Source organism: Ambystoma mexicanum, chromosome 10 (genome assembly GCF_040938575.1).
Source record: "Ambystoma mexicanum isolate Mex_15411 chromosome 10, UKY_AmexF1_1, whole genome shotgun sequence".
Lineage (NCBI taxonomy): Eukaryota > Metazoa > Chordata > Amphibia > Caudata > Ambystomatidae > Ambystoma > Ambystoma mexicanum.
Window position 1 is genome coordinate 693,297,514 of NC_090932.1, and position 27,186 is coordinate 693,324,699.

Below are 27,186 nucleotides of genomic sequence, written 5' to 3' on the forward strand. Positions count from 1 at the left end.
AGGGGATGGAGCTCCAAGGGAAACAGACAAAAAGGGGTGTACTGGGTCTGTGGTTTAAGAGACTACATAAAGTTAATGGCAACTTTACATGTTTCTGGGAGACAGTAGAGGTAACAGGAGGGAGAGCCCAGAACAGGGTCAGGACTATGGGCTAACAAAGGCTGAAAACAGGGAGAGATCCTGCCTGTCAAAATTATTTTCAATTGCAACTCATTTAAATGCAGGTTTAATCAAATATATGGCAAACAGGCAGCATACTATTTCACTACCATGTAATGCACTGCTGTGTGAAGTACAACTAGACACTCAGTATAGTTGAGGTAGGTCAGTTTTGCATATTGCTTCACTATTTTTAATTTTTTTATGCATAGACATGAGCATCAAAAACTGTGAGCGGCGTAAGCAAAGACAAAAGGGGGTTCACAAATCATAATGCAAATTGTACCATGGTTAAGGAGGCACAAACAATTACAATGTTGTCTCAACAATGTGGATTATTTAAACAAGAAAGAAAATTCCAAAAAAGCATTAATTCATGCAAATTGGCCATACAGTGTAAAACATTGACAATTGCATACAAAGCAGAATAACAATTTTCAGAATGCTGGGAGTGCGCACATATCTACACTTCACATTGAGAAACAGATACTGTATATTAGTGTCTTTGACCGACACTAAGGTTTGTATAGTTTTTTGTGTGCCTTCCTAGCAAGGGTATAGTCAAAATAGTTTGTCTAGGAAGCTGGACCTTGGGGACGTCTACTAGACTGGCTCTAGACGTCTACTAGAGCCAGGCTAAAGGGTGACCTTGTTATGGGTCGACGTCAGGAGGTTGAATCAAATCCCCCAAGCGGGGTGGAACAAAAGGGCAGCAAATGGTGACAGGGTTCTGAAACATTTCGGCATATGTGGTTAAAGAGCCTTCGTCTGGAGCCAAGGTGCAGAATCCCCTGCAAAAAAGCGGAGAGGAGGGTAAGTAAAACAAAGGAGTAATCTGTTGAAGTATTCAGATGAGTACCAGGAGATCACACAGTTTGCAGCCGGAAAAGACTGGATATAGGATAAAGAAGTCTTCTTGAATACCTCTGAAGGCAGGACCCCGGCGTTCTATGCCTTGCCCAAGCTACACAAGAACCGCATATTACCCCCTGGTAGGCCCATTGTCTCGGGCTGTGGGTCTGTTCTGGAACCGGTCTGTAAATTCATCGACTTTTTCCTCAAACCACTCAGTCAGAGAACACCTACATACCTCAGAGATACTATGGCCACTATATTGAAGTTCGAAAATCAGCAATTCAACACCACAGAAGATCTACTTGTCACTATGGATATCAACAGCTTATACGCAAGTATACCACAAGACTCTGCGGTTGAATGCATCAGAATGCCCCTTACCCACCACATGAATCAAAATAGAGTTCCTACTAACTTTATAGTAGAACTGCTACAATTGGCGCTTACGAACAACTTCTTTGAATTTGATGATACCTTCTATATGCAAATATGTGGCACCGCCATGGGTGCAGCATTTGCACCCAGTATGGCTATCGTCTTTATGGCGGAATATGAGCACAACTTCTTACTCAACATCTCCAACCCCTTCCTCGACAGCATCATACTTTGGCATCAATACATCGATGATATTATCTTCATTTGGAAAGGTGAGAACAACTGCTTGGCAGATTTCTTCGACTGGATTAACAACTGCACTAAAGAAATCAAATTTACCATGCACCACAGCAGCTCGGTAATACATTTTCTGGACCTCACCATCAGGCATCGGAAAAACAAATTGGAATGTACCCTATTCAGAAAAGAAACGGACCGTAATACAATCCTACATTACCAAAGTCGTCATGCTAAAACTCTCCGGGACAATTTACCATATGGACAATTCCTACACATTCGTAGGAACTGCACTGACAATGATGAATTCAAAACACATGCATCCTTACTGCACAACAAACTGTCAGCAAGAGGGTACCCTAAGAAACTTTTGAAGAATACCCAAACAAGAGCTAGATTTACCCCAAGAGAATCCATATTTACCATCAAAGAGAGGGACCCCTCTGAAGAGAACAGCATCACTTGTATCACTACTTTCTGCCCCAACACAACCAAACTCAAAGGGACTAAGAAATGTTGTCCTCTTGTCCAACTGAGCCTACCTGATGAACCGAGCCTACCTGATAAACCTCTACCCAGAATGGCTCTGAAGAGATCCAAGAACTTAAAGGACATATTGACACATGCCAGTGTCGGGGGAAATTCTGCCGGGGTCGGCCGGGCTGTCCGCAGACCTCCGGGCAGAGAGGCCCCAACTCCTCCCGTATATCCCAAAAGAGATAGAGTATGAGACACACACAAGAAGCAATGTGACTCTGCTGTTTATTAAACAAAAACGGCAGGGATGGGTCAAGGATCATACGCGTCTGACCTGACACACACAAACAATCGTGGGGCTCGCAGGCCCTTTTTACTGTAGTATGACGCGCTACCTGCGTCACTTTAGAAAATTAACAAAAAACCTATCGCCACTCTTAATTGGTTGCTCGAGTGGTAGGGTTAGTATAGCATACGTATAGAGAATAATATGAGTGGCCGAGGTTTAGTCAGGTGATATATCTGGGTTGTCCCTACAATTAGATACATGAGAATTGTTACATGAAGACTCCTAATGGTTGGTTGATGTTAATGGCGTCAGTGATAAGAGCCCCATGTCCTGATTGGTGCGCCCGTGAGCTTCCCAGCCTGGGACCATCGCTGTTCCCAGCTCTCGGTGTACCTGCAATTTGCAACAATGTTTCACTATTGGTACATGCAGACAATGTGAAGACTTATTCATGAGCTGGACGGCCGACTACTCCCACCGTTTACAGATGTCCATTGATCCTTTCAAGTGTATCTGCCTGTGTCTCGTAACGAGGGATCCTGACGCCTCCTTCCTCCTGGGTTTGGCATCTCGTCAGGTTCGGCTTGGTCACGTGGGATGGGACCGTGTTTGAGGCAGAATTCTGCACAATTAATATTGTTTTTCCACTGTGTGTCTGGTTTGATTGCAGGTGCGACTTTGATGTTGGTGCGTGGCGTGCGAGGTTGCAACATCGTGCCCTTGATGGTCTGCTTTTGGATTGTGGGTTTGCAACATTACGACCTTGGCTGTTTGCTTTCCCCAGGCTCATTCTGCAGGATCAGCAACCTGATTCTTGTTCTGTTAATCGTCCACGAGAGCTCTTGCTTGCGGCCTACTCAGGCCTAGTATATAGGTGGAACCGTCTGGTGCACAGGCGCTTTAGGTTATACTCTCATATTGTCTTATGGCCAGTATCGTGTCTTTGTTATAATTCTCATTACGGCACCTAAGTGTAGGAGAAGCGTATGCAAGCTCTTTAGATGAGTTCATGATGTGTCTTGCGTTTCTGCATTTCAGAAAGCCTATATGGAAAATAATAAAGATGCACGTCCGTGAGTATGTCTGTCGCCTACGTCATAGCACTGAGTATATTCTTCATGTAGATTGGTGCGGGAGTGTCCAGTGTGTATGTTGGCACAGGTGTGCTATCCGTTGGCTAGGTCGTCATGGCATCTCTAACGACGTACAGTTTTAGTCCAGTTGATCCATGCCGCAGGCATCGGCATGGGCAGGGCGGGCTGCTGGGCAGGCAGATGGACACTTCCGTATGTTCCTGTACCAGGGTATCTGGTCGTCTGGTAGATGGGCAAACTCTTCTCGTGGCGGGTGCTTGGGCCGTGAACCTTTAGGCCAGGCGCGAGAGGGGAAAGAGGGGAGTCTGTTTTTCCATTTTCCCACTTCACCAGAGTAAGCAAAACCAGCACACAATCCTCTTTGGAACCTCATAGATCGTAGGCCACCACCCGTGTGGGAGCTGTACTGCATGTAAATTGACTCGCAAAATGACCTAATTCCCCATAGGCAGTAAGGACTGGCAATGCGTCATTTTTCCAATTGCAAATCTTCAAATGTTATATACATAATTGAATGCCCCTGCGGCCTGAGATATGTGGGACAAACTTCCAGACCCATCCAGAATCCAGTGTAAAAACATTACTGCACCATTGGTACCCCACTTTTTAGAATTCCTCCATGGTCCAGACCACTTTCTATGGTGGATAGTGGACAAAGTAACACACATGAACAACGTGGCCTACTCACTCAACTTCAAAGAAGCCTGGTGGATGTTTAAATTGAAATCTATAGCACTCTGACTTAACGAAGCACATCCAACTGGCACCTACACCTGAACCACTACCATATTCTCTTGACTGGTCCTGCACCCCGGCAGACCAGCTGGGAGACTCTATCTTCCATCGGTCCATTGAGTATTACGACATCAGGGTCCGATTCTTCCCAGCCCCTCATCTACGTAGACTACCTCCTATACCTCTTGCCACTTCCACTCCTCCCGTCCTCGTCCTCCTGCCATGTAGGGTCTCATCTTAGGATGTTACCATCCTATACAGAGTGACATCTGGGCACTTAGGGCCATAGACACCATTGCGGCCATCATTTGGATGCATTTTGTATCCCATTTCTCTTTCCCGCTGTCCCCTTCTGACGTGGGGACCTTGCCCTCGGACTTCAGACTCTCCAGCTAATAAGTGGCCATATGTTCTTCCCTACCAGGCGATGGCTGCAACGGACACTGCAGCCCGATTTTATTTCAGTTTTAAATTATTTTTTACTGTTTCTTTCTTACTTTTATGTGGAGACACCCCCGTGCTCCTCCGCACGCATCTTATATATGGAGATCCCTGCACCCACTGGAATACCCGCGCTCGGGTGCCTGGACATGTCTCCTAATTATTCTCTGCCTGAGATGTTAAAGCCTACGTGTCTCTGTGACTGCGCATGCGCCTAGAAGATTTTACTCTCCCACACATGCACAGTCATGTACGAGATACAGCTCTATCAGCGTCTGTTTCATTTCTACAGCGGGCGCTCATCAGGGAAGCTGCTCCTCCTCGCAGCACACCGGGCGGGTTTCTACACCTCTTTTCATGCCCTCAGGTGAGCTTGTGCTGTTGCATGAGTGGCCTTTTTGTCCCTCTCCTTACAAACAGCCACGTGCATTCTATTCCAGACAGCACGGATTCCTCTGAAGTTTAACACAGTATTCCTCTTACATTTTAGCAGAACGCTCCTGTCTGCTTCCAGTGCCGCTCAAGCCCAGTACTCCACCCTCTGGGATGACAACAGCCAGCCTATTCTCGGCTCGCACTTTGTAATGGACATCAAGGTACAAAATATGCACACCTTGTCAATATCTACACAACTGTGCCAGCATATAGCCAGCCAAAGAAGTTTTTCCCTTTTAACCCTCACGTTGCTTACCTAGGCACATTTCTTTCTCTTACTTTATAGTGCCTCATTTCTAACGTTGGGCTAGAAGGACCTGTAGCAGTTTCTCTACAACGGCTTCCCTCTACCCCCTATTCATTCACTAAGCCAGAAGGCAACCACACCTGTTGCTACCACTGTTAAGGTCAGTGTAAGAACTGTAGTGTATTTTCTAGACATCATTTTAACCTCTTTTTTTAAGTCTGTGTACATACTTCTTTTTCACTCATGTAGTTTTAAGTACTCATCTGAATACTTCAACAGATTACTCCTTTGTTTTACTTACCCTCCCCTCCGCTTTTTTGCAGGGGATTCTGCGCCTTGGCTCCAGAAGGCGGCTCTTTAACCACATATGCCGAAACGTTTCAGAACCCTGTCACCATTTGCTGCCCTTTTGTTCCACCCCGCTTGGGGGCTTTGATTCAACCTCATGACGTCGACCCATAACAAGGTCACCCTTTAGCTCAAGGTCACCCTTTAACTTGGCTCTAGTAGACCTCCCCAAGGTCCAGCTTCCTAGACAAACTATTTTGACTATACCCTTACTAGGAAGACACAAAAAAAAACTATACAAAGCTTTGGTGTCGGTCAAAGACACTACTATACAGTATCTGTTTCTCAATGTGAGGTGTAGATATGTGCGCACTCCCAGCATTCTGAAACGTGTTATTCTGCTTTGTATGCAATTGTCAATGTTTTACACTGTATGGCCAATTTTCATGAATTAATGCTTTTTGGGAATTTTCATTCTTGTTTAAATAATCCACACTGTTGAGACAACATTGTAATTGTTTGTGCCTCCTCAACTATGGTACAAATTGCATTATGATTTGTGAACCTCCTTTTGTCTTTGCTTACGCTGTTCACAGTTTTTGATGCTTATGTCTATGTATAAAAAAATGTAAAATAGTCTCAGCAATATGCAAAACTGGCCTACCTCAACTATACTACTTGACACAGCAGTGCATTACATGGTAGTGAAATAGTATGCTGCCTGTTTGCCATATATTTGATTAAACCTGCATTTAAATGAGTTGCAATTGAAAGGAATTTTGACAGGCAGGACTTTTCCCTGTTTTCAGTCTGGGAGACAGTAGTCACTCCCAGAAAAATTGAGTCAGTGGGAAGTCTGAAAGACAATTCTGTGTCACTGCACTGGAGGTGCTGTGTAACGCATACAAAAATGATGCTCATGGAGTAGGTGAGGCTCCAGAGCCCAAGATCACACAATTGGTAAAAACACACACAGCAAAACACATGTAAGAGTGGGAAAAAGGCTCACACTCTTACCAGGTGAAAACAATAAACCCTAGAAATCCAGCAAAGCTGCTGAGGGACTCATTAGGTAAGGGAAATCAGCCATTTATGAGAATTCTCCCTAACGGCCAGCAAGTGGGGACGGACCCATGGAGATCAGGACACTGATGTATTGTGTCTGGATTCCCCTCTGTCCACCCCGGCTCACCAGGCCTTGCCTGTAGACGACCACATGGCCTTCAATGCCATGTTAAGGAAGGCAGCTACGCATTTTCAAATCACTACTCAAGAGGCAGTGCCTGAGCAGGACTTTGTAGAAGATATTCTTAAAGAGAAACCCCCCTCTAGCCAGGCCATTCCCCTCCTTAATTCTATTAAGAGAAGATTGGTTCCCTCCCTGGTGTCACCAGCTCAAACACGGGCAGTGAACCCAAGAGTAGAAAAGTTATTTCGGCCAGTTCCTTCAGACCCTCAATACATTAAAGGGCACGCCACCCCCGATTCCCTGCTAGTGACTACCACCCAGAAACGGGCAGGAGTACCCCTTGCTACTGGGGAGGCACCTCCAGATAGAGAATCCAAGAGGTTATATGCTCTAGGTAAACGGGTTACCTCAGCTGCCGCATATACCACGCGCATAGCGAATAACACTACGCTGCTGGTGAGTTGTGCTGAAGCTCAATGGAACCTAGTACAGGAAAGTCTCCAGGAGGTCCCAGAGCCCATCAGGTCCAAGCTTCTCACTATTGTGGCCGAAGGCAGGCAAGTGAACCAGAATCTAATAAAGAACTCTCTGGACACGGCTGAAATAGCAAGCAGGTCTCTGGCCCAGGGAACCTTACTTAAAAGGCACGCTTGGCTTCGTACCTCAGGGTTTAAGCCTGAGACACAGGCCTCTCTCATCAATAAACCAATTGAAGAAACAAACCTCTTCGGAACGGTGGTTGATGAGGCCCTAGAAACAGCCAAAAAAGAGCATGAGACTCTTAAGTCCCTGCAACAAATTACTCAAAGTCCTTCCCCCCCCCCCCCCCCCCAGAGAGGAAGTAGTTCTCGGCGGTCCTTTCGAGGGCAGTCCTATGAAAGTCAGAAGAACTATGGCACGGGAAACTTTAATGCTGGAAAAACATCAGGAAGCCCTGCATACTACCCACCAAGGGGTCAGCGACTCGGCAAAGCCAGAGGTAGAGGCCCCAATCCTAGAGGAGCCGCAGCCTCTGGTCAGAAATGACCATCAGATCCAGGTACCCTCTGTTAGGCAGAATCCTTTGCAGTTCCTTTGGGGAACACTGAAAAAAGATTAAGACTACAGGAATAAGCAGTAAACCCAATTGGTAGCAGTCTGTACCACCCAGATTTACCTGGTAGCTGTGGCTGAGCAGTCGGACCTTTCTCAAGAAGAGTAAGGCAGTATATGGAGTATAAACAATGGGGCTAAAAACACGGTAGAGCAAACAAACCCTGACCAGAGCTTTGTATAACAAGTATATAATTTATTTAAAACACACTTTAGGCAATATACTAGCACTCTAAATCAAAAGCAAGTTAAAACAGTCAGGTCAAGTATACACTCCTCCCTTGATAACTGTTAGACAAGTCAGAGTTAAAACACCACGATTTGTTAAAACGGATGTGAGTGCGTAACCTGATGGCACTCCAATAGTTCAGTTAAAGGGAGAGAAAAAGGCCGAGCATAGAAATAAAACAGGTCCCAAAACTTTTAGGAGTTCTCAGCAAGGGAATAAAGGCAGTATATACTGTAGAGCCAAAGTTCATAGGCCAGGCCCACTTCAAATGGAGCAAAGCGAAATGTTCCCAGGATCACACGGTTTAAAATGCACTAAAAGTCTTTGCAGAATGTTCAGAAGAGGTTGGGGCGATTCAAGATGGTAAAGTTAGGTCTGGGGCCAACCCAGTTAGAAAGCCAAGGATTTAAGGGTCACCTTGGGCAAACCGAAGAAAGGGAGGCCAGGCAGGACACATTACCTTAAAGAGAGAGGAAGCGGTGGCGGTTGTTCCTGGCAGTGGTTGCAGTTCGTTGCTTCGACCAGGGGAAGAGAGGATCTCGTTGAGGAGGAAACGTGGAGTCGTTGCACTGCACAGGGTTGAACCCAGCCGCGGAGTTCGTCGGTAAAAGGTGCGTTCCTTTTATTCGCGGTCAAAGTGGTAAAGCTTGGCTATCCGGCCGCCGGGGTGCTTGGCACGGGCGATTCGACCAAGAGACGTCTTTGGAAGGCGAAAGGGGCGAACTGGTTGGTCCCACCAGCTCAGAGGAAGAAGACTCGTCCAGCAGAAGATCTTCTCTTGTCGTTGGGAAAGTGGTGAGTTTGTTGCAGCAGGGCTTCACCGGTGGTGTCGTTGTTGCAGATGGCTCAGCTTCTTCCCTCTTCGGATTCTTAGGTCCTGTGGCGACTTCTGAAGTTCCAGTCCCAAAGGCCCTGCTTTTATGCAGGAAAACCCCCATTCAACAGCCTAGCTGTCACTTAAACATGCTAAGTGGTGAGCCGGGCGGCTCACCACCTGCCCAATCAGAACAGAGTGCGACTTGAGTTGCTAAGGCAACGCAGTCCAGGGTGCCAATTACCCTCCCCACCCATCATGTGGAACCCAGACAGAGTGGCACCATTTGGAGGGCTTCTGTGTAGAAGCCCGCCAAAAAGTGGAACAAAAGGCTCGACCTTGGTCAGAGTTAGAGACTGGCACGAATGCCATTTTAGAACAGAGTTCTGGCAAAAAGACACAACTGTTGATTTAATATTAAATAAATAAACCGGCGGTATCTTCAACATTGCACCAAAAAGTGGTGCGTTTAAAATCGATGGGAAATTCCCATCGAGAATATTCTGGTGGAGTATTTTGCGTGGTAACCACTGCCACCAGCCAGAAACTCGACAAGGGAGGACTGGACAGTGCCCCCTTGAAAACAGACCCCGGGGCAATATAATTAACCCCTTCCAGTACTTCCACAATATGATGGTTTGTACTGGTTCTGTTCACAATTTAGGACTAGTAAAGTCAATGGCGACTTTACATGCCCTGGGAGACAGTCAGTCCCAGGGTATGGAGTCTGTTTGGGGGTTACTATGACACCCCTGTGTTACTGCACTGAGAGTGCTATGTAACACACATACAAAATTGATGATACCCTATGTTGTAAAAAGAAAACCCCATAGCCCATAAGCACACAAAGAGTCAGAGATACCTCAAATCATGTCCAAGAGTGGGAGGAAAAGAGTCTCACTCTTAGCAGGAGAAAAAAACAAACCCCACAAATCCAGCAAAGCTGCTGGGGGACTCACTAGGTTTGGGAAATTAGCCTTCTAAGAGAATTCTCCCCAACACCCTCCCATGTCATCTCGGTCGGGGGGCGCTTAACATCTTTCCTCATGGCATGGGAGGGGATAACTTTAGACAAGTGGGTCATAAAGACGGTCGCCCACGGGTACTGCATGAAATTCGCCTGACCTCCATAATTCAGACCACCGCGCTCACGGCACCTCTCACCGGACCATCTGGAGATCCTGAATCAAGAGGTGGAAGTGCTGCTGGGAAAGGACGCCATAGAAGCCGTCCCTATTTTTCAGGTAAACAAGGGTATTTATTCAGTGTACTTCCTTGTACCCAAAAAGGACCTCACCATGCGCCCTGTTCTAGACCTGCACCCAGCGAACAAGTTGATAAAACCTCAAAAGGTTTGCATGATAACACTACAGGAGTCGATCCCACTGTTAAAACGGGAGGACCACATTGCAACATTGGACATGAAAGATGCATACCTTCATATTTCAATGTTGCCAGCACACCGGATATATCTAAGGTTCATGATAGAGGACAGGCATTACCAATTGAAGGTACTCCCCTTCGGCATCGCCTCAGCGCCAAGGGTGTTTACGAAGGTCCCGGCAGTAGCTGCAGCACACCTGCGCATGTTATCTGTCCCGGTAACCCTTACCTCGACGACTGGCTTATAACGGGGGACTCGTACGACACATGTTTTTTGAACACCCAAAAGACAGTAGACCTTCTGCTCAGTCTGGGGTTCTCTATCAACGAGAAAAAATCCAGTCTAGTCCCCAGTCAAATAAAACAACTTCTGGGAGCTCTAATCCAGACTAAAGATGGCCTTGTCTTACCCTCCAAGAGGGTTCAGAACATGCTTTTTCAGTTCCCTCAATATGTAGCTTGTCAGGAGGTGGTGGTGCGCAAAGCCATGCGTTTGCTAGGATTGATGGCGTTGTGCAAATACTTGGTTCCCCACTCACGGCGGCGCATGCATCCCATGCAAGAGTGGCTCAACAGCCAGTGGTGTCAGGCCAGTGGGAAGAACTGGTAGTTTTCTCGCCAGCCCTCGTTCTCTCTATGCAGTGGTGGTCAAGAGAAAACCTCTTGAAGGGGAAAACCTTCACCACCCCTGCAGTGGAAGCTACTCTCACGACAGAGCATCTCTCATGGGGTGGAGGGCTCACCTGCTTCAGCAGACAGCACATGGAGTGTGGTCCCCACAAGTAGCGTCCAACCATATAAATTTACTGGAGCTATTGGCTTTATTCAAGGCATTAAAAGCCTTTCAGATTCAACTACAAGGGAAGACAGTGCCCATTCTAACAGACAGCACTACAACCATGTATTACCTGAACAAACGGGGGGGGGGGCACTCACTCTCCAGGGCTATCCAAGCTGTCCGAAAACATTTGGATATGGGCTCTCAGACACAAGATGTTTCTGTTGTCCCAACATGTTCCAGGGGAACTCAATCTTCTGGCAGACGTGCTCAGCAGAGATTTTCCTCTGCCCGTAGAATACGAATGGTGTCTGCACGAAGACATTGTGTCCAACTTCTTCGCAGAATGGGGGTTCCCAGAGATCGACCTGTTTGCAAGTCAGGAGAACGCCCAATGCCAAGACTACGCCTCCACGTACCCCCAGAACCGCTCCAAGGGGAATGGTCTCTGAATAACATGGTCAGGGAAATTTGTTTACACTTCCCCCCGATCCCCCCCCCCCCCCCCCCCGACTCCCCTTCTCAACAAGATAGTGCACAAGATGCACCAGGAACCAGTTACCATGATACTGGTGGCCCCCATGTGTGCCCGCCAACCCTGGTTCGCTCATTTAATGGAAATGTCCCTCTCCCCACCAGTAGAACTACCCTGCCTGTACAACATGTTCTCTCGGGACTGGGGGAGACCCTAGACCCATGCCCACAACTCTGAATTTAGGAGCTTGGCTCCTGACGTCATAGTCTGGACACCTACAGCTCCCTCAGAGGTGCATGGACATACTCTGGGAAGCTAGAAAACCTAACACACGTTATTGCTATGCCAGCAAATGGAAACGTTTTGTCATCTGGTGTAATTCCAAGGGCGTCAATCCCATCGATTGCTCACCCACACACATTGTGCTGTACCTAACCCATCTGTTAGCCACTGGGTTGTTCAACTCCCTAAAGGTTCATCTGGCTACTCTTTCAGCCTACACCACATCACAACAAAACATGTTGTGGTGGAAGATACAGGTGATTAAGGCCTCTATGTGAGGGGTTAAGAGGATTTATCCCCCCCCCCCATCTCCTGGATGGGTTCTAAATGTGGTTTTAACCAGGCTCATGGAATCTCCCTTTGAGCCAATGCATAAAGCAAGTCCAAAAGACCTGACTTATAAAACGTCCTTCCTAGTGGCTATCACCTCTATTAGAAAGGTTAGCGAACTACAGGCACTTTCTGTTCTAGACCCCTTTAGAGTCCACAGGGATAAGGTAGTTCTGCGCACTCACCCCAGATTTGCGCCTAAATTAATCTCAAAGTTCCATGTAAACCAATCGATTGAACCACCTACCTTTTTCCAGAATCCCACTAGCATGGCAGAAAGAAGCCTACACACACTAGATGTGCACAGGGCTGTCATGTTCTATCTGGAAAGAACTAAACCACTGAGGAAAACAAACCAATTTTTCATTTCAGTGGCGGCTGGTAGAGAAGGGGATCCTGTCTCTAAATCATCTATCTCAAGGTGGATTGGTAACTGCATCACACTAGGTTTCTCTTGCTAAGAGAGAACTGCCCTTCAAGCCTAGAGCACATTCTACTCTGGGCACTGGGTCATCCATAGCATTCATTGCAAATGTTTCCCTAGAGTCCATTTGCAAAGCGGCAACCTGGAGTTCTGTACACACCTTTACAAAACACTATTGCCTAGACACCCATTCTAGGTCTGATTCTCAGGTGGGACATGCAGTACTAAGACACCTTTTCTCTACTGTTCCTTCTCACAACCCACCTCCAACTCTGGGTACTGCTCGCTAGTCTATGCACAGCATGTGATTCTAAGCAGATTAACAAGCATCAGAAGACATACATTACTTACCGCTCGGGGTGGAAGGAACATAGACGTCTTACTACTTTCTCTCTTTATGTACTCACTCACAATAGCCTTGGGCCCCCTCAAGGCAGAAAAAATACAACCGGAGGGACCTCGGCCCGTGAGGGATTTTGTGTACACTACACGTCACGATAGGGATAGTGTTACAGACACGCCTATGCCGACATCCCCTTTCGGTCCCCGAAAGTGAAGATGCAATACTCCGCGGTTACCACTGGACCATATGCATAGCATGTGAATCTAAGCAGATACAATAATCAGAAATGCTATTACGGTACGTAATGCATGCCGTTTATTACTGAAGCCTTGAGTATAAGTGTTAATTGGTTACCTGTATTTACAGATTTCATTTGTACAGCGCTGAAACTCACATTTACCCCCCTCGAGATAGGCCTGGCTGCTCAGTCACATTACCAACTTGTGTAGTAGAAACGTATATCAAAAGGTGGGTTACCTAATACCAAGCAGATACGTGTTGTGTAGTCTCTCATTGTTACTGCACCAATTCTTAGCTTGCAGCCAGGGCTGTGCTATGTTGGGTATTGGTTTGGTTTTGCAAGTAAGTTAGTGTATATCAACAAATGTAGGTCTGGATGGGTGGAAAAGAGTTCCATTGAAACTGCATTTGTTATTTGCCTATATCTTTGGTGCTCCAGGCTTTTTAACTGAGGGTTAACTGCAGAGTATCTCAGCAGGATCTTATTAGTGGTGTGCACTCTGTTCCCTTATGTTCTGTGCCATGTTCAATTGACCCCTGTTCTCTTAAAGTTCAGGAATTCTGAACGCGTTTTTACCACTCTCGTTGACAAGGGTGAGATTTCATTAATTCAGCCAGCGATTTGTTTCCTTTTCAATCTTCCATCTCCACTTGGATGGCTGTGTCCTCCGATTCTCACATTGCTGGTGCCTCACCTGTCCCGCGACCAGTCTCCGGCCGATACTCTAGTCAGTCTCCATACTCATAGCACACTCGTGTTCCAGATGCAGAGAAGTGCAGCGCGAGGCTTCGAAGGAGCCATCTTGGTGTTCAAGTGTTGTGACCCTCCCAGTTATGATCCTTGGCAGTTGTCAAATGTCAAGCGGGCACTTTGGTTTCCTGGGTTTGTAGTCGGTATGCCACAGCTACCTATTAATGTATATGTAATCAACCCAGTTATGATGCTGTCCCCCCTACACAGTCACCAGCTATATCTATCACAAGGGCATGTTAAATTCAGAACTATATTTTGTGACATTTTACATTCATTTGAAATTTCAGCTTCCTGGAGAAGAACCACTTTCTCGATTGGAGCCAATGGGAAATGGACCTTTACTTTCATTAGTGCACAAAATGAACAACTGCCTCAGTCAAATGGAACAATTTCCAGTAAAAGTGCATGATTTTCCAAGTGGAAATGGTACTGGCAGCAGGTAAGGAATAAATGTGGTTTACCCCCTTGACTCCGTTATTTCCATGCATTGATGTTTCAATCATTAAAATGTCCTTTGTTTTCCCTCTACCGTGCAACTTAATGGAAACTGCTTTGAAGCTAGCTATTTCTTATGCTTGTACTATTAACCATTTTTGTATTTAATTTTTAAATTGTCTAGAAGGCATTGTTTACTTTTGGGCAAATAAAATGTTGCAGTATGGTCCCATGTGTATCAATGTAACTTGAAAGAATTTCTCTTGGGTCATTATTATGAAATGTACCTCGAATGGATTGTGTCCTCCAACGTATTCCACATCTTCGACATGTAATGTCCACAGCGATTTAGTTCGGAAACTTTTTTGGCAGAGGTCGTCCTGCGTTGATCGTGTCGATGTCCCTCGAAGGCCTCCGTCGAGGGCGATGTCAACGGATGTTATAAATAGGACGCACAGAGCCTCAGTTCTGTTTTTTCTGCAAACGGGTTTGCTTCGGAGACTCTGCGCGCCTCTTGTATTCCTCGTGAACATGTCTTGTTCTTCAACCCCTCCGACTCCGTGGCCTGGCTTCAAAACGTGCCGGGACTGCAAGTCAAAAATGTTGATTACCGACCTGCATCGCATTTGTTTGTGGTGCTTGGGTGAGAGTCACGACACCGACTGTTCCAAATGGCAGTCGGTAACTGCTAAGGCCTTGCGGGAACGTAACGGAAAGCTTCAGGTAGGAAGGGGTTCTAGATCCAGTCAGTCCCGTAAATCCAAGTCCAAGGGTATTTCCACCGATTATTCGAGTGGTGACTCTCCGTGTCGGAAGGAGTACCGGGGGTCTCGGTCCCGGAGTGGTTCCCGCCTTTCGACCTCGTCCCGGAATTCTCGGAAGCGCTGTCACCGGTCACCTTCCCCGTCCTCCTCGGAGGATGGCACTGCAAGGAAAGTGGCTTGTCCAACTAAGTCCTCGACCCCGGAGGAATGGGCTGCCTTTAGGGAGCAGATGTTGGCGATTTTCCAATCGCAGGGCACAGTTCTGTCCGTGCCTTCTGACAAAGCTGGCAAGGAATGGTCTTGATCCATGCTTGCACGCCTTCGGGCTCGGTTCCTCGGCGCAATCCTCATCGGGAACCTTCGAGGTCCCTTTCGGACAAGGCTCAGGATGGTCGCAAGAGACATGCTTCCAGGTCTCGGTCCTCGTCCCAAGTGAGACCGCAGTAACGTGCTAAGGGCTCGAGGTCGGCGTTGACTCCATCGATGATGTGTCCGTCTGATACGGACGTCGAAGCTTTGCCTTCGTATCGGCCCTCGGTGCCCTTGTCAACGCCAAAGCCATCGGCCCACTGGATGCTGTCAGGGCCTTTTGGCGAAATTTACTGTTGGAGATCCCTGGTACTGTGGATCCTCCCAGGAAGGCTACTTCCAAGTCTGTGAGGCCTGTCATGGACTCCAGAGCCTCGGCTGTTCTGAGACAAGACTTGGATGGAGGTGTTGCTTTCGGCCAGGCGGCCAGCAACAAGATCCCTGTACCGTTGGCGTAAGTAGGAGGAGCAGGAGCAGGATCATCTAACGGACATATTAGATCATGGTCCATTTTCTGACCCGGTATTACCTTTTCATCTGACATTACAGAAAAGGGTGGTGGCTGCTTGGCAGTCACCGGAATCTCTTCCGGCTGTTCACAAATCGTTAACCCAAAAATACTGCCCTTCTGGTAGCGACCCCATCTACCTTTTCATTTCACCCCACTCCTGAGAGTTTGGTGATTCAGGTGACTACAGCCACCTCGAGGCAGGCGGCGTACCCTACCATCCCTCCTGATAGGGATGACAAACGCTTCGACGGTTGGGAACGAAAGGTGTTTTCGGCGGGGGAGTATGGCGTTGAAGTCAGCCAACTCTACTTGTGCCTTGGCAAGGTTTTCACACACACTGTGGAATTGTTTCTCTAGCGGCTGAGCATATTCCCAAAAGGGGAGATGGTGGTGGGTTCCTTGCTCTCGTGCAAGATGGCAAGGATGCCATGTGTGAATCCCTTCAGTACAGTTTGGACACGACCGACAGTGTTAGCCGGTCCATGGCTGCGAGCATCGTTATACACAGATTTGCGTGGTTGCGGAAGTTGGGTTTTGCTCCGGATGTGCAAGCCCGTCTTTTGAACATGCCCTTGGCGCGCATTTGTTGGTCAGCAAGGCTGATGAGAGCCTTGAGAGGTTGCAGACCTCTATAGCTGCTGCTAAGTTTTTGAGCGCAGCTGTAGGTCAACCTCCGCCTTTTCGTCCTAGGGAACAGTAGTGGAGAGCAGGGTCTTTTTGTTACTACTCCTCCTATTTAGAACGAGAGGAGCCGCCAGTCAAAGGGGTCAGCGTAAAAGTACCTGTGGTGGTTGGGTAAATAGAGGTGCCCAAGCCGCTCAGGCAGCTGCCCCTTTGCCTTCAGGCGCTGCCGCTCCTAAACAGTCATGAGGCCATGTCCCATGGTTCCCCGCAGACTGTCTCAGCATCTCGAAGAATGGAGAGCCATTACTTCGGATGCGTGGGTTCTAGATACAATAGCCCACGGCTACTGCCTTCCCTTCCTACAGCAGCCTCACAACAATCCACAGAGGAATCTCTTGGAAGCTTCCAGATACGCTCCTTGTGCAGGAAATCTTGACCCTGCTAGAGAAGGGCGCTATAGAACTGGTGCCTGTAGCGGAGAGTAACAACGGTTGGTATTACCCATATTTTTTGATTCCGAAGAAAGACAGGGGAGTGAGACCCATTTGCATTGGTTGAACAAACTTCTCAGGAAGGACAAATTCAAGATAACTCTTTCTCAAGTCCTCCAGGCCCTTCAACTTCAGGATTGGTTGGTGTCTCTGGACCTACAGGATGCTTATTTGCATGTGCTGATTCATCCCAAGCACAGAAAGTACCTGAGGTTTGCGGCTGGCGACTCGCCCTTTCAGTTTCGGGTCCTGCCATTCCGATTAACCTCCGCCCGAGGGTCTTCACCAAGCTAATGGTGGTGGTGGCAGCGTATCTCAAGGGGAGGGAGATTCACATCTACCCCTACCTGGATGACTGGTTGATCCGTGCACGCTCTCCCGAGCAAGCATTGGCTCACCACGGTCTCACCTGCCGCTCCCTCCACATGCTGGGCTTCTCCCTCAATTTCAAGAAGTCGCATCTGACACTTTCCCAACAGCTTCAGTACATCGGGGCTTTGTTGGACATGTCCTTGGAAGTGCTTGCCTCCCAAGGTGAGGGCTCATCACATTGTGCAGATGGTGGACAAGTTTCAGCATGCCCAGAGTCTCCCGGTTTTCGAATTCTTAAGGTTGCTCGGCCTCATGGCATCCTGCATTTTTCTGGTGCCAGAGGCCAGGCTGAGGATGAGATCCCTGCAATGGGTCCTCAAGATGCAGTGGTCGGGCAAGATGTCGCATGCTGTTCAGATTCCACTCTCGATCTCCCAGGATCTTCTGTGGTGGGCCAACGAGGGAAACCCGATGAAGGGGGAGACGTTATTGGCAACCGAGGTCGGAGGTGACTGTACTGATGGACGTTTCCCTCACAGGATGCGGAGCTCATGCCGACGACTTGACTGCCAGCAGTCGTTGGTCTCCATCGGAGTCCAAACATCACATCAACCTGTTAGAGCTGAGCGTATCAGGCTGGCCCTGAAGGCTTTTCTGACGTCTGTGCAGGGGAAGAGTGTCCTGATCATGACAGACAACACAGTGGCCATGCATTACCTCAACACAATGGGGGGGGGTCACTCCCGTTGTGCAGAGAGGCAATGCAGCTCTGGTTCAGGACAATCCAGCAGGGAATTTCACTCCCAGCAGTTCATCTGGCCAGAGAGGACAATACGGCGGCGGACGCTCTGAGCAGGCAGAGCACAATCTCTCACGAGTGGGAGTTGGCTCAGGAAGTCCTTCTGGAGATCTTTGCCCCTTGGGGAACCCTACAAGTGGATCACTTCGCCACCAGTGCCAACCGGAAGTGCGAGAGATTCTTCTCAAGGGAATTTCCTCAGAGAGGAGCCTTAGGAGACTAATTCGTAGTGGATTGGTCATTCCCACTTGTACGAGTTTCCTCCAGTCCCTGTCATCCCTCAAGTGTTAAGGAGGTTACAGAGGTTCGGATCCCACATGATCCTAATTGCTCTGGATTGGACCAGGGGAGCGTGGTACCTGGACCTTCTAGAAATGTCAATCTGCCCTCCACACCGTCTTCCCTACCGAGAGGATCTGCTCTCGTGCGTCTGGGAGGCCGGGGTCGGGGGTGTGGGGGGATGGGGGGAGGTCAGGTTCTCCATCCAGAGGTCAGGGCCCTCAAACTTCACGCTTGGTATCTGAAAGGTTGAGGTATAAGGAATGGGACCTCCCGGATGACGTGATGGAGGTGTTGCTTGCGGCCAGCAACAAGATCCCTGTACCGTTGGCGTCAGTTTTGCGACTGGTGCAAAGGACAAAATGTTGATCCTGTTCAGTGTTCCATTCCCATGGTTTTGTCTTTTTTTATTTTTTTTAATATGTTTATTAATTTTAAACATCAACCTAACTGGTTACATCATCAATGCATTAATTATGTTTGCACATGGAACTCCCTCCCCTCCCCACCCTCCCAAGACCACCGTTTGTTCTTCAGTTCTGCCTTTACCGGTCGTAGCTCATGGGCTACCTGCTTCATCCGTGGTGGCATCTTCTCTTGGATTAAATTGTGGCACCATGAGCGCCACCCATTGTGTAAGTCTTCGCTGACGCCTAATTTCTGTTCTCGCAGTGCATTCTCCCACGCCCCAGATTACGCTGTCACCCATTTGTGCAGATCCTCCCATCAAAGTGTCACGCTTGGGCTTTTGGTACTTTTCCATCCCATAGCAATGCGTCTCTTCGCTAATATGTATATCAGGTCCTTGAGCTTGTTTAAGGGTTTGTTCTTCCTGCTTTTTTTATATTTGCCCGAGATGCATGCCATTAGCGTTTGCACATCTAGTTCGATGTCTGTCTCTGCCACCTTTGCTGCTATCTGTGTCCAAAAGGATTATATTGTCTGGCATTTCCAAAACATGTGTGTCATTCCCACCCTAGGTTCTTTGCATTTAGGACATTCTTCGACTCGGACATTCTTCGACTCCCGCCCCTTTAAACTTGGAGACCACTTGGTGTGAGGTACGCCCTGTTGGTGATGTAGAACTGTATGAGCTGCAATCGGGCATTCCTGGAGATCTTTTTGTGGTACTGGGTTATGGTTCTCCCATTCCTAATCCTCGAATTCTAAGCCCAACTCCCATTCCCATTTCGCTTTACATTTGAGTTCTTATTTGGTTGTGTTGTCCAGTAATGTTTCGTAAAGCCTTGAGGCTTCATGTCCTCCTTCGGCTGCAGTCAGCATGTTCTCTATAACCTCATGCTCAGTTTCTAGGTTCTTGACCTCTGGCCATCTGTCCATGAGCCTCTTCACTGCTCCGTGAAGCAGGAACTGTCCTGTTGGCAGACTCGTGGTTTCATACAGTTCAGTGAATGTTAAGTTCCCCTGCTAATTCACCAGGTCTCCCAGTGTAGCTACTCCGCAGGGCTCCCATCCATTTCTTACCTCTCTTTTCCCCCCAAGGTCTGCTTGCCATGATTGCAGCGATAGGGATCTGGGGTGTGTACGGGTCGTTTATCTTCACCATCTTTCAGGCTCGTTTCCAAATCTGAATCCCTAGTTTCGCCAAGTATGGGCTGTTTTGTGTTGCGTTTGCTGGGACCCATAGTAAGTCTCTGGGGAGCATCTGGGGGATGGCCGGTTGCAGGAGTTGGGCGTCAGTGGTGATCTCATCCGACATCCATTTCATTACATGCTTCAGTTGACTCGCTAAGTAGTTCAATTCGAGATTGGGGATTTTCAGGCCTCCCCTTTTGTAGGGTCTTTGTAGCTCTTCTAGCGCAACTTTGTCTCCCTCCCTGCCAGAGGAATCGTCTGCAGAGTTTATCTAAGTCTTTAAAGAACTGACGGGGGGATATTAAATGGGACGTTGGTAAATCAATGCAGGAGTGGAGGCAACGCCACCCTTTTAAGAAGTCCAGCCCTTCCTGCCACTGAGAGCGGCAGTTTACCCCAGAAGTCCATTGATTTCTCTAGCTCTTACCGTGTTCAGTGTGTGTTCAGTTTTGGGGTTGCGGTGGATGGTGATTCCCAAGTATTTGAAGGAGGTAGTCTTCCACTGGAAGGCCATAGCGGGGAGGCTCTTAATTCCATCTTCACTCAGGGCAGCTATAGGGAAAAGGCACGATTTTTCTTTATTGATTTGGATCCATGTGTATCGATCAAACCCGTCCAGTGTCTCTAAGATGTATGGCAGCATGTGTTCCGGGTTATTTAAGTATAGGAGTGTGTCGTCAGCGTACATTGATAATAAATGGGTTACCCCGTCTCTTACTATGCCCGCATCTCCATATTCCTGTCGTAGATAAGCAGCTACAGGTTCGATGGCTATGATATATAGCATGGGGGATAGTGGGCATCCCTGTCGCGTGCCCTTGTGGAGATACCATTTATCAGAGTATGTTTTGTTCGTGCGCACTCTGGCAATAGGGTCAGTATATATGAGTTTGGTCCACTTCAAAAAGACTGGTCCAATCCCCATTTTTGTCATGGTGGCATACAGCCAATCCCATCTGACTGAATTTAAAGCTTTGGTGGCATCCAGGGACGACACCTGCACATTTCTCGGGTCTGTTATTAGTAATGTATATAACATGGTGTAATCTGCACAGATTTTCGGTAATGGTTTGCCCTGGCACATATCCCGTCTGGTCTTGGTGGATCAATAGAGGGACTACTTTACGCAGTTTTTTCTCTAGTAATGCCGTCAGGATCTTGTTATCTGAGTTTAACATGGATAAGGGTCTGTATTAGCTGCACTCCTCGCCGTCTTTACTGGGTTTTAATAGTGGGGTGATTACGGCTTCTCTCATGGTTTCTGTGAAGGTGCCCGCTTCATACGCCTCATTAAACACTTGGACTAGGAGTGGCGCCAAGACGTCATCATACACTTTGTAAAACTCCCCTGGGAGCCCGTCAGTGCCTGGGGTTTTCCGGACGGCAGGGATCTGATGTTTACCACCACTACTTCTGGGATAATGGGTTCATCCAGGGCCTCTGCCGTTTGTATGTCTAATTTAGGCAGCTTGATGACGTCTAGGACGTCTTCTATTTCAGTGCCTGTGGGCGACTGGGTGCTGGCGTAGAGGTCTTGATAAAACTCGGAAAACACAGTTTATTTCGGTCTGTGTGTGTGTGTGTACTACTTAGCCATCCAGTTTGTGGATATGGCAAATGGGTGTCCTGGGGGCTTCGCTTTTGTACAGCCAAGCTAGTAGTTTTCCAGGTTTGTCACCCAGGGCATGGCTTCTTTCAATGTATTTCGTGTAGCTAAGTTTCTCCAGTTTAATGCCAGTATGTTAAGCAGGCCTGTCTGAGCTCAACCTGCTTTTGTAAATGTTCAGGTTTCGAGTTAGCCTTCGCTTCTAGTTCCCTCAGCTTTTTTTCAGTGTGCTCTAGTGAGGCTATGATGGATCTCTGGGCTCCCCCCACTGCTGCAATCATTTCTCCCCTCATGACCACTTTGTATGCCTCCCATACTGTGCCAATGTGTCGCACGCTGTTTTCATTAATCTGCCATAAGTCTTGTGTGCTTTTCCTGATTTTGTTCGTGAAAGGCTGCATCTAAAATGGCCTCACTTCTAACCCTCCATGTGGGTATGGGAGGTCTAGGTGCGAACACCATCCAGGTGGCTGCGAGTGGGGAGTGGTCAGATATCACTCTAGGTAGGTATTGTGTGTCCCCAAACATGGCTTGTTGCTCTTCACTTACAAATATATAGTCTAGCCTGGTGTAGATTGCATGTGGAGGGGAATAAAAGGAGTACTCCCGTTGTTCTGGGTGTTGTTCCCTCTATATATCTTTGAGCTTGAGTTGTTGTGTCAGTGCAGTTAATATTTTGGCAGGCGGGGATGGGCGGGTGTTTATCGTCTGATCTCTTTGCGAGGGTACAGGGTGCAATTGCGATTTCCCCCCCAACCTCCCTGCATCCCCCCAATCAGGGTACTATCTCTGTAAGAGCTAAGTCGTCTATATAGTGAGTGGAAGAAAATTGTTGTGTCGTGGTTACGGGCATAAGTACTTATTAGACAGACTTCCTTTCCTTCTATGGTGCCATGTACCAAAGCCATCCTGCCTTCGTCGTCTGTTTTCGTGCTTATTAGCTTGAGGTGGATGGTTGGATCAATCCAAATCAGGACCCCCCCCCCTGGCGTAAGTGGAGCCCATCAGTGTTTTTCTCCAGGTTTTGGCTAACTTTTCAAGCTTGCGTGCGTCCAGATGAGTCTCTTGTAGTGGGGCGATTCCGACCTTACTCCGTTTTATGTGTGTGGATGCGGCGTTGCTTGACAAAGCTGTTCATTCCCCTGTCGCTCCATGTCATAATTCTGATCTTGTCCGCCATGCTTTTTGAATACCCAAGTGTTCTCAAGGGTGGCATCACTGTCGGCTTCTTTTCCAGTTTCGGCGGTTGTTAAAGCTCTGGGTGGTCTAGTCTTTTCCCTGTGTGGTCCCCAATCCTAATGCCAACTCCCATATTCCCTCCCCCCTTAAACTTCAAAATCCCCTGCAACAAAAACTGCCCAGCGGGGTTTCCTCCGTTATGACTACCCCGTTTCTGCTCCATTTGACCGTGTACACGTCTCCTGGTGCCCTACAGGTGAGTTAAATATACCCAAATAACTTCTGGGGCAGACGGAATCTGCTTAGTCTGCTCTTCCTTAGGAGCAGCCCATCTCCGGTATGGCTCCTGTAAGTAATCGATCTAGCTGCGCTTAGATAAGTGTTCAGTCTATTTTGTGTGTGCCACGTTTAATAGCGGGTCTTTCTTGTGTCTACTGCACATGTGGCTCAGCGTGTTTTGTGCCCTTTTACTTCAAGGTCCTGGATCTGTTCGCCTTCCATCCATTCTCTAGCTTCGGCCGGCGTATCGAACAGAAAAGCTTTATTGTTGTGTAGCACTTTCAATCTTGCTGGGTATAATAGCATGTAGCGTAAACCTGCTTTTTTCAATCTCGCTTTTGTGTAAATAAATTGTGTTCTTTTCATTCGGCCCTGGAAAGTGTAATCGGGATATATGGCTAGCTTTGCTGAGCCCCTTTTGGATCTGGCCTCCTGATCTTGAGAATGCCAGAATTGTCTCCCTGTCTTTATAATAGAGTACTTTTGCTATCTGTGGCCTACACGGAACCCCCGGGGGCGGCCTTTTGGTGAGGGATCGATGGGCTCTTTCGATAGTGAAGCCCTGTGAAAGTTTCTCAGTCCCAATCTCCTGTATCAAAAGGTTCTCAACGTAGTTTGTGGGATCGGTTCCCTCGGTGCCCTCTGGCGCGTGCTCGCCCTTTGGCTTCTTCAGCCCTATCTGCCAGGTGTTTTACTCTTTGCACTAGCTCGTCAACATCCTTCAGAAGCTGTGTTTTGGCCGATGTGTTTTCTCGAACCTGGGTTTCGAGTGTTTCAGTCCTGCCAGCGATGGTGCGGACATCTTGTCGCAATGCGCCCAAATCTGACTACTAAGTCAATCTTGCTCTCCTTGGTCGTTTGATGCATCTTGATGGCCTCTAGGATCAGCGAATTACCTGGTTCTACACTACGTCAGGAGACCTGGGCATTGCTGCTGCAGTACTTTTGGTGCTGCCTTCAGGTCTTGATGGCCCTCCGGCCGCGTATGTCTCCATGGTGGTCTGCTTTTGTTTTCATCCTGCCCCCTTGGAGGATATCACTGTGAGGGCTGGGGGGGGTTAGGCTAATTCTCAGGCGGGGCGCCGTGCCTACCACAGAAGCTGCGCAACCGAGAGGCAGCGTAGTTATTTTGCACACATTGCCGGTGCCATCCCGGCAGGGGCGCCGCTCAGTGGGTCACTGCAGTTCCGTGGCGCCAGCCGTTGTCACATCTACTCACCATGGGGTGAGTTGGGTGGTACCTTGGATCCGCGGTGCTTTTGCAAATCATCCGCTCTTGCGTGGTTCTTTCTTTTTTTTTTTTCCCTTTTTCCCCTCCTCCCCCCCCCCACCCCACCTTTATTTTGTAATCACAGGGCGGAGAGCCACGCTGGTGCATGGGCCCCCCGCTCAGTCAGGGCGCTGTCAGTTCGATCGCGCCTGGGTATCTGCTGCGCTTATGTTTGTTGTAAGGGGCAGCCCCCTTCTCCTCCAGAGCAGAGCCTGATCCGTGCTGGGCTCTCTACTTGCGCAGCGCCATGGGACAGGCAGCACCAGCCCCGGCGCCAATCCACTCAGCGCTTGCCCTCTTACTGCCTCTCCAATTTCCCAGCAGCAGTTCTTATGTTCACTTTGAGCGCCTGCTGTGCTCTGCCACAGGCCCCTTGCAGCCCCATGCCGCAGCGTCCACCTCCAGTGTGAGGGCAAGATCCAGCGGGGGGGCGGTCGCCCAGTTCCCGAGGTGCAATGGTGCGGCAGTCTGGCTGGGTCTTCCCTCCCCCTTTCTCTCCTCACCTCGCGTGTCTTTCTCCTCCTGCGGCTTCTTCCGCGTCCTCGGGGCTCTCGTTCCGCACCCTGCAGCAGGCCTTCCTTCGTCAGAGTCTCCCTGCCCCAGCACTGTCACAGCAACTCCTCCAGGAGCGGTCTCCACTCACCTAACGGCAACACCGCCTTACTTTAATGTTTTCTCACCACCTCCACTCAGCGACCAGGGCGCGGCGCTTCTGTCTTACGTTTAGCTTGCTTAGCTTCCCTGGGAGGCAGTCCTCTCACGGTGCTCCAAGACCGTCGGGTTGTCGGAGCCAGCCACAGCCTCCAAGCGCACCTTCTGCTTTGCAGTCACAGCGGTCTCCTCTCCTCTCTCAGCTTCTCTGCTGCGCGCTAAGCCCTCCGATCCGCTCTTCGGTTCTTCCGGGTTCGCCTAGACTTGGATCGTTGGTCCGGATCGGCAGACACAGCACCACTCAAGTCCTCAGTGCGGCAGGCGCCATTTTCTGCTCAGCTCCGGCGTTCCACGGTGCCCCGTACAAGTTAGGGCTCGCAGGATCACGAGACTTGGGACAGTGCTGCTGGATATCTTCTGTAGTAGTTGCAGCAACACACAGATGTTTTAGGCACCCATAAAAAGTATTTTAGCAGCTTATCTTTGTCATATTGTGCAGAGCTTGCCGAAAGTGCGTCTTTCCTACATGGCAGTTAGCCACGCCCCCCAGTTGTCTTTCTTGCTTTCTTTGGCCCACAGGGGCCTTCAAGTGGGTACCATTAAGGGTTACCTGGCGTTGCTGTCCATCTTCAAGCGCTCGTCTGAAGAATGTTCTTACTTTAAGATTCCTTTGATTTCCCAATTTCTTAAAGTCCTCACTAATGTGTTCCCACCGTCCCCTTTCCAGGTGCTGGTTTGGGATCTGAATTTGGTTTTGAAATTCCTCATGGGTGCTCCGTTAGAATCTTTGCACTCTTGTACTTTGAGGTTAATGTCTTTCAAGACTGTGTTATTGGTTGCGGTTTCTTCCGCTCGCAGAGTGAGTGAATTGCAGGCACTTTCATCTAAGCCGCCCTTTACTGTGTTCCACAAGGATAGGTTTGTAGTGAGGGTATGTCCATCCTTTCTACCTAAGGTAGTGTCTGAATTTCATTTGTGCCAGAAAGTGGTTCTTCCTTCTTTCTGTCCTCATCCTGGTAAGGAAGACGGGCAACTCCATAGGTTGGACCCTAGGAGAGCTCTGAGCTTTTATATTTCTAGGATGTCCAGGGTCAGAGTGGATGATCAACTCTTTGTAGGGTATGCTGGTCACCGATTGGGCCAGGCTGTTACCAAACTGACCTTGTCCAGGTGGATTACGCTCACCATTACTGTTACCGTTTGGCGGGCAATGACCCTCCTGAAGGGTGCGTTCTCATTCCAGTAGGGGCGTGGCTACTTCCACAGCCCTACAGTGGAGAGTTCCTATTCGGAATATTTGTGATGCAACCACATGGGCTTCTACCCACACCTTACTTAAATGTTACTCCCTTGATACACTACATGGTCAAGATGTGGCCTTTGGTAAGGCAGTCCTTTATTCTGCCATCTGATTGGGTATTCTAAATTCTTCTCCCTCCTCCATTTTCTGGTACTGCTTTGGGAGTCTGTCAAAGATGTGTAATACGTTGGACGACGCAATCCATTCGAAGAACAAGTTACTTACCAACTGGTAACGTTCTTTCGATTGGATGTTCCTCCAACGTATTCCACATCCCCCTCCCAGCCTGCCCCTCTGCAGAATTTCCTATGCAATTGCAGCTTACGTTTCCGCAAGGCTATGTGCTGTCACGCAGGCATGGGATATGTGCCTGTCACACGTTATGACGGAAAAAAACATACTGAGGCTACAGGTGCCGTGCGTCCTATTTATAACATCCGGTGACGTCGCCCTCAACGGAGGCCTTCGAGAGACATCGACCCAACGCCATTGACGCAGGATGCCTTCTGCCGAAAAAGTTTCCGAACTACACAGCTGTGGACATTACATGTCAAAGATGTGGAATACGTTGGAGGAATATCCAATTGAAAGAACATTACCAGTTGGTAAGTAATCTCTTTTTCTCCAGCGTTGGATCTTTCATGGATTCACATGCTGTGAATATTTCCTGTTGTCAGGCTGGGAAACCTCTAACTTTAATGTAGTGGTTTTCCTATGGAAAAACTCAGACACTTTGATAGGACACTCAACGTCTTTATTGGGGGCTTTAGTCTGCACCAATGGGATGTCGCGTATTAATAGCCCCGCCCCTGCGGT

The 27,186-nt window shown here is 48.4% G+C and overlaps 1 protein-coding gene across 6 annotated transcripts in view; it reads left to right on the forward strand.

Moving 5' to 3' along the window:
- The window catches only part of TRIP12 (thyroid hormone receptor interactor 12), a 2,051,777-nt gene that overhangs the window by 1,452,023 nt on the left and 572,568 nt on the right, over positions 1-27,186 (forward strand). For all 6 annotated transcript variants that reach the window (XM_069618297.1, XM_069618300.1, XM_069618299.1 and 3 more), the window contains one exon: positions 14,253-14,404. In XM_069618297.1, coding sequence (XP_069474398.1) covers positions 14,253-14,404 — 152 coding nt within the window. The remainder of the gene's footprint in view (positions 1-14,252; positions 14,405-27,186) is intronic.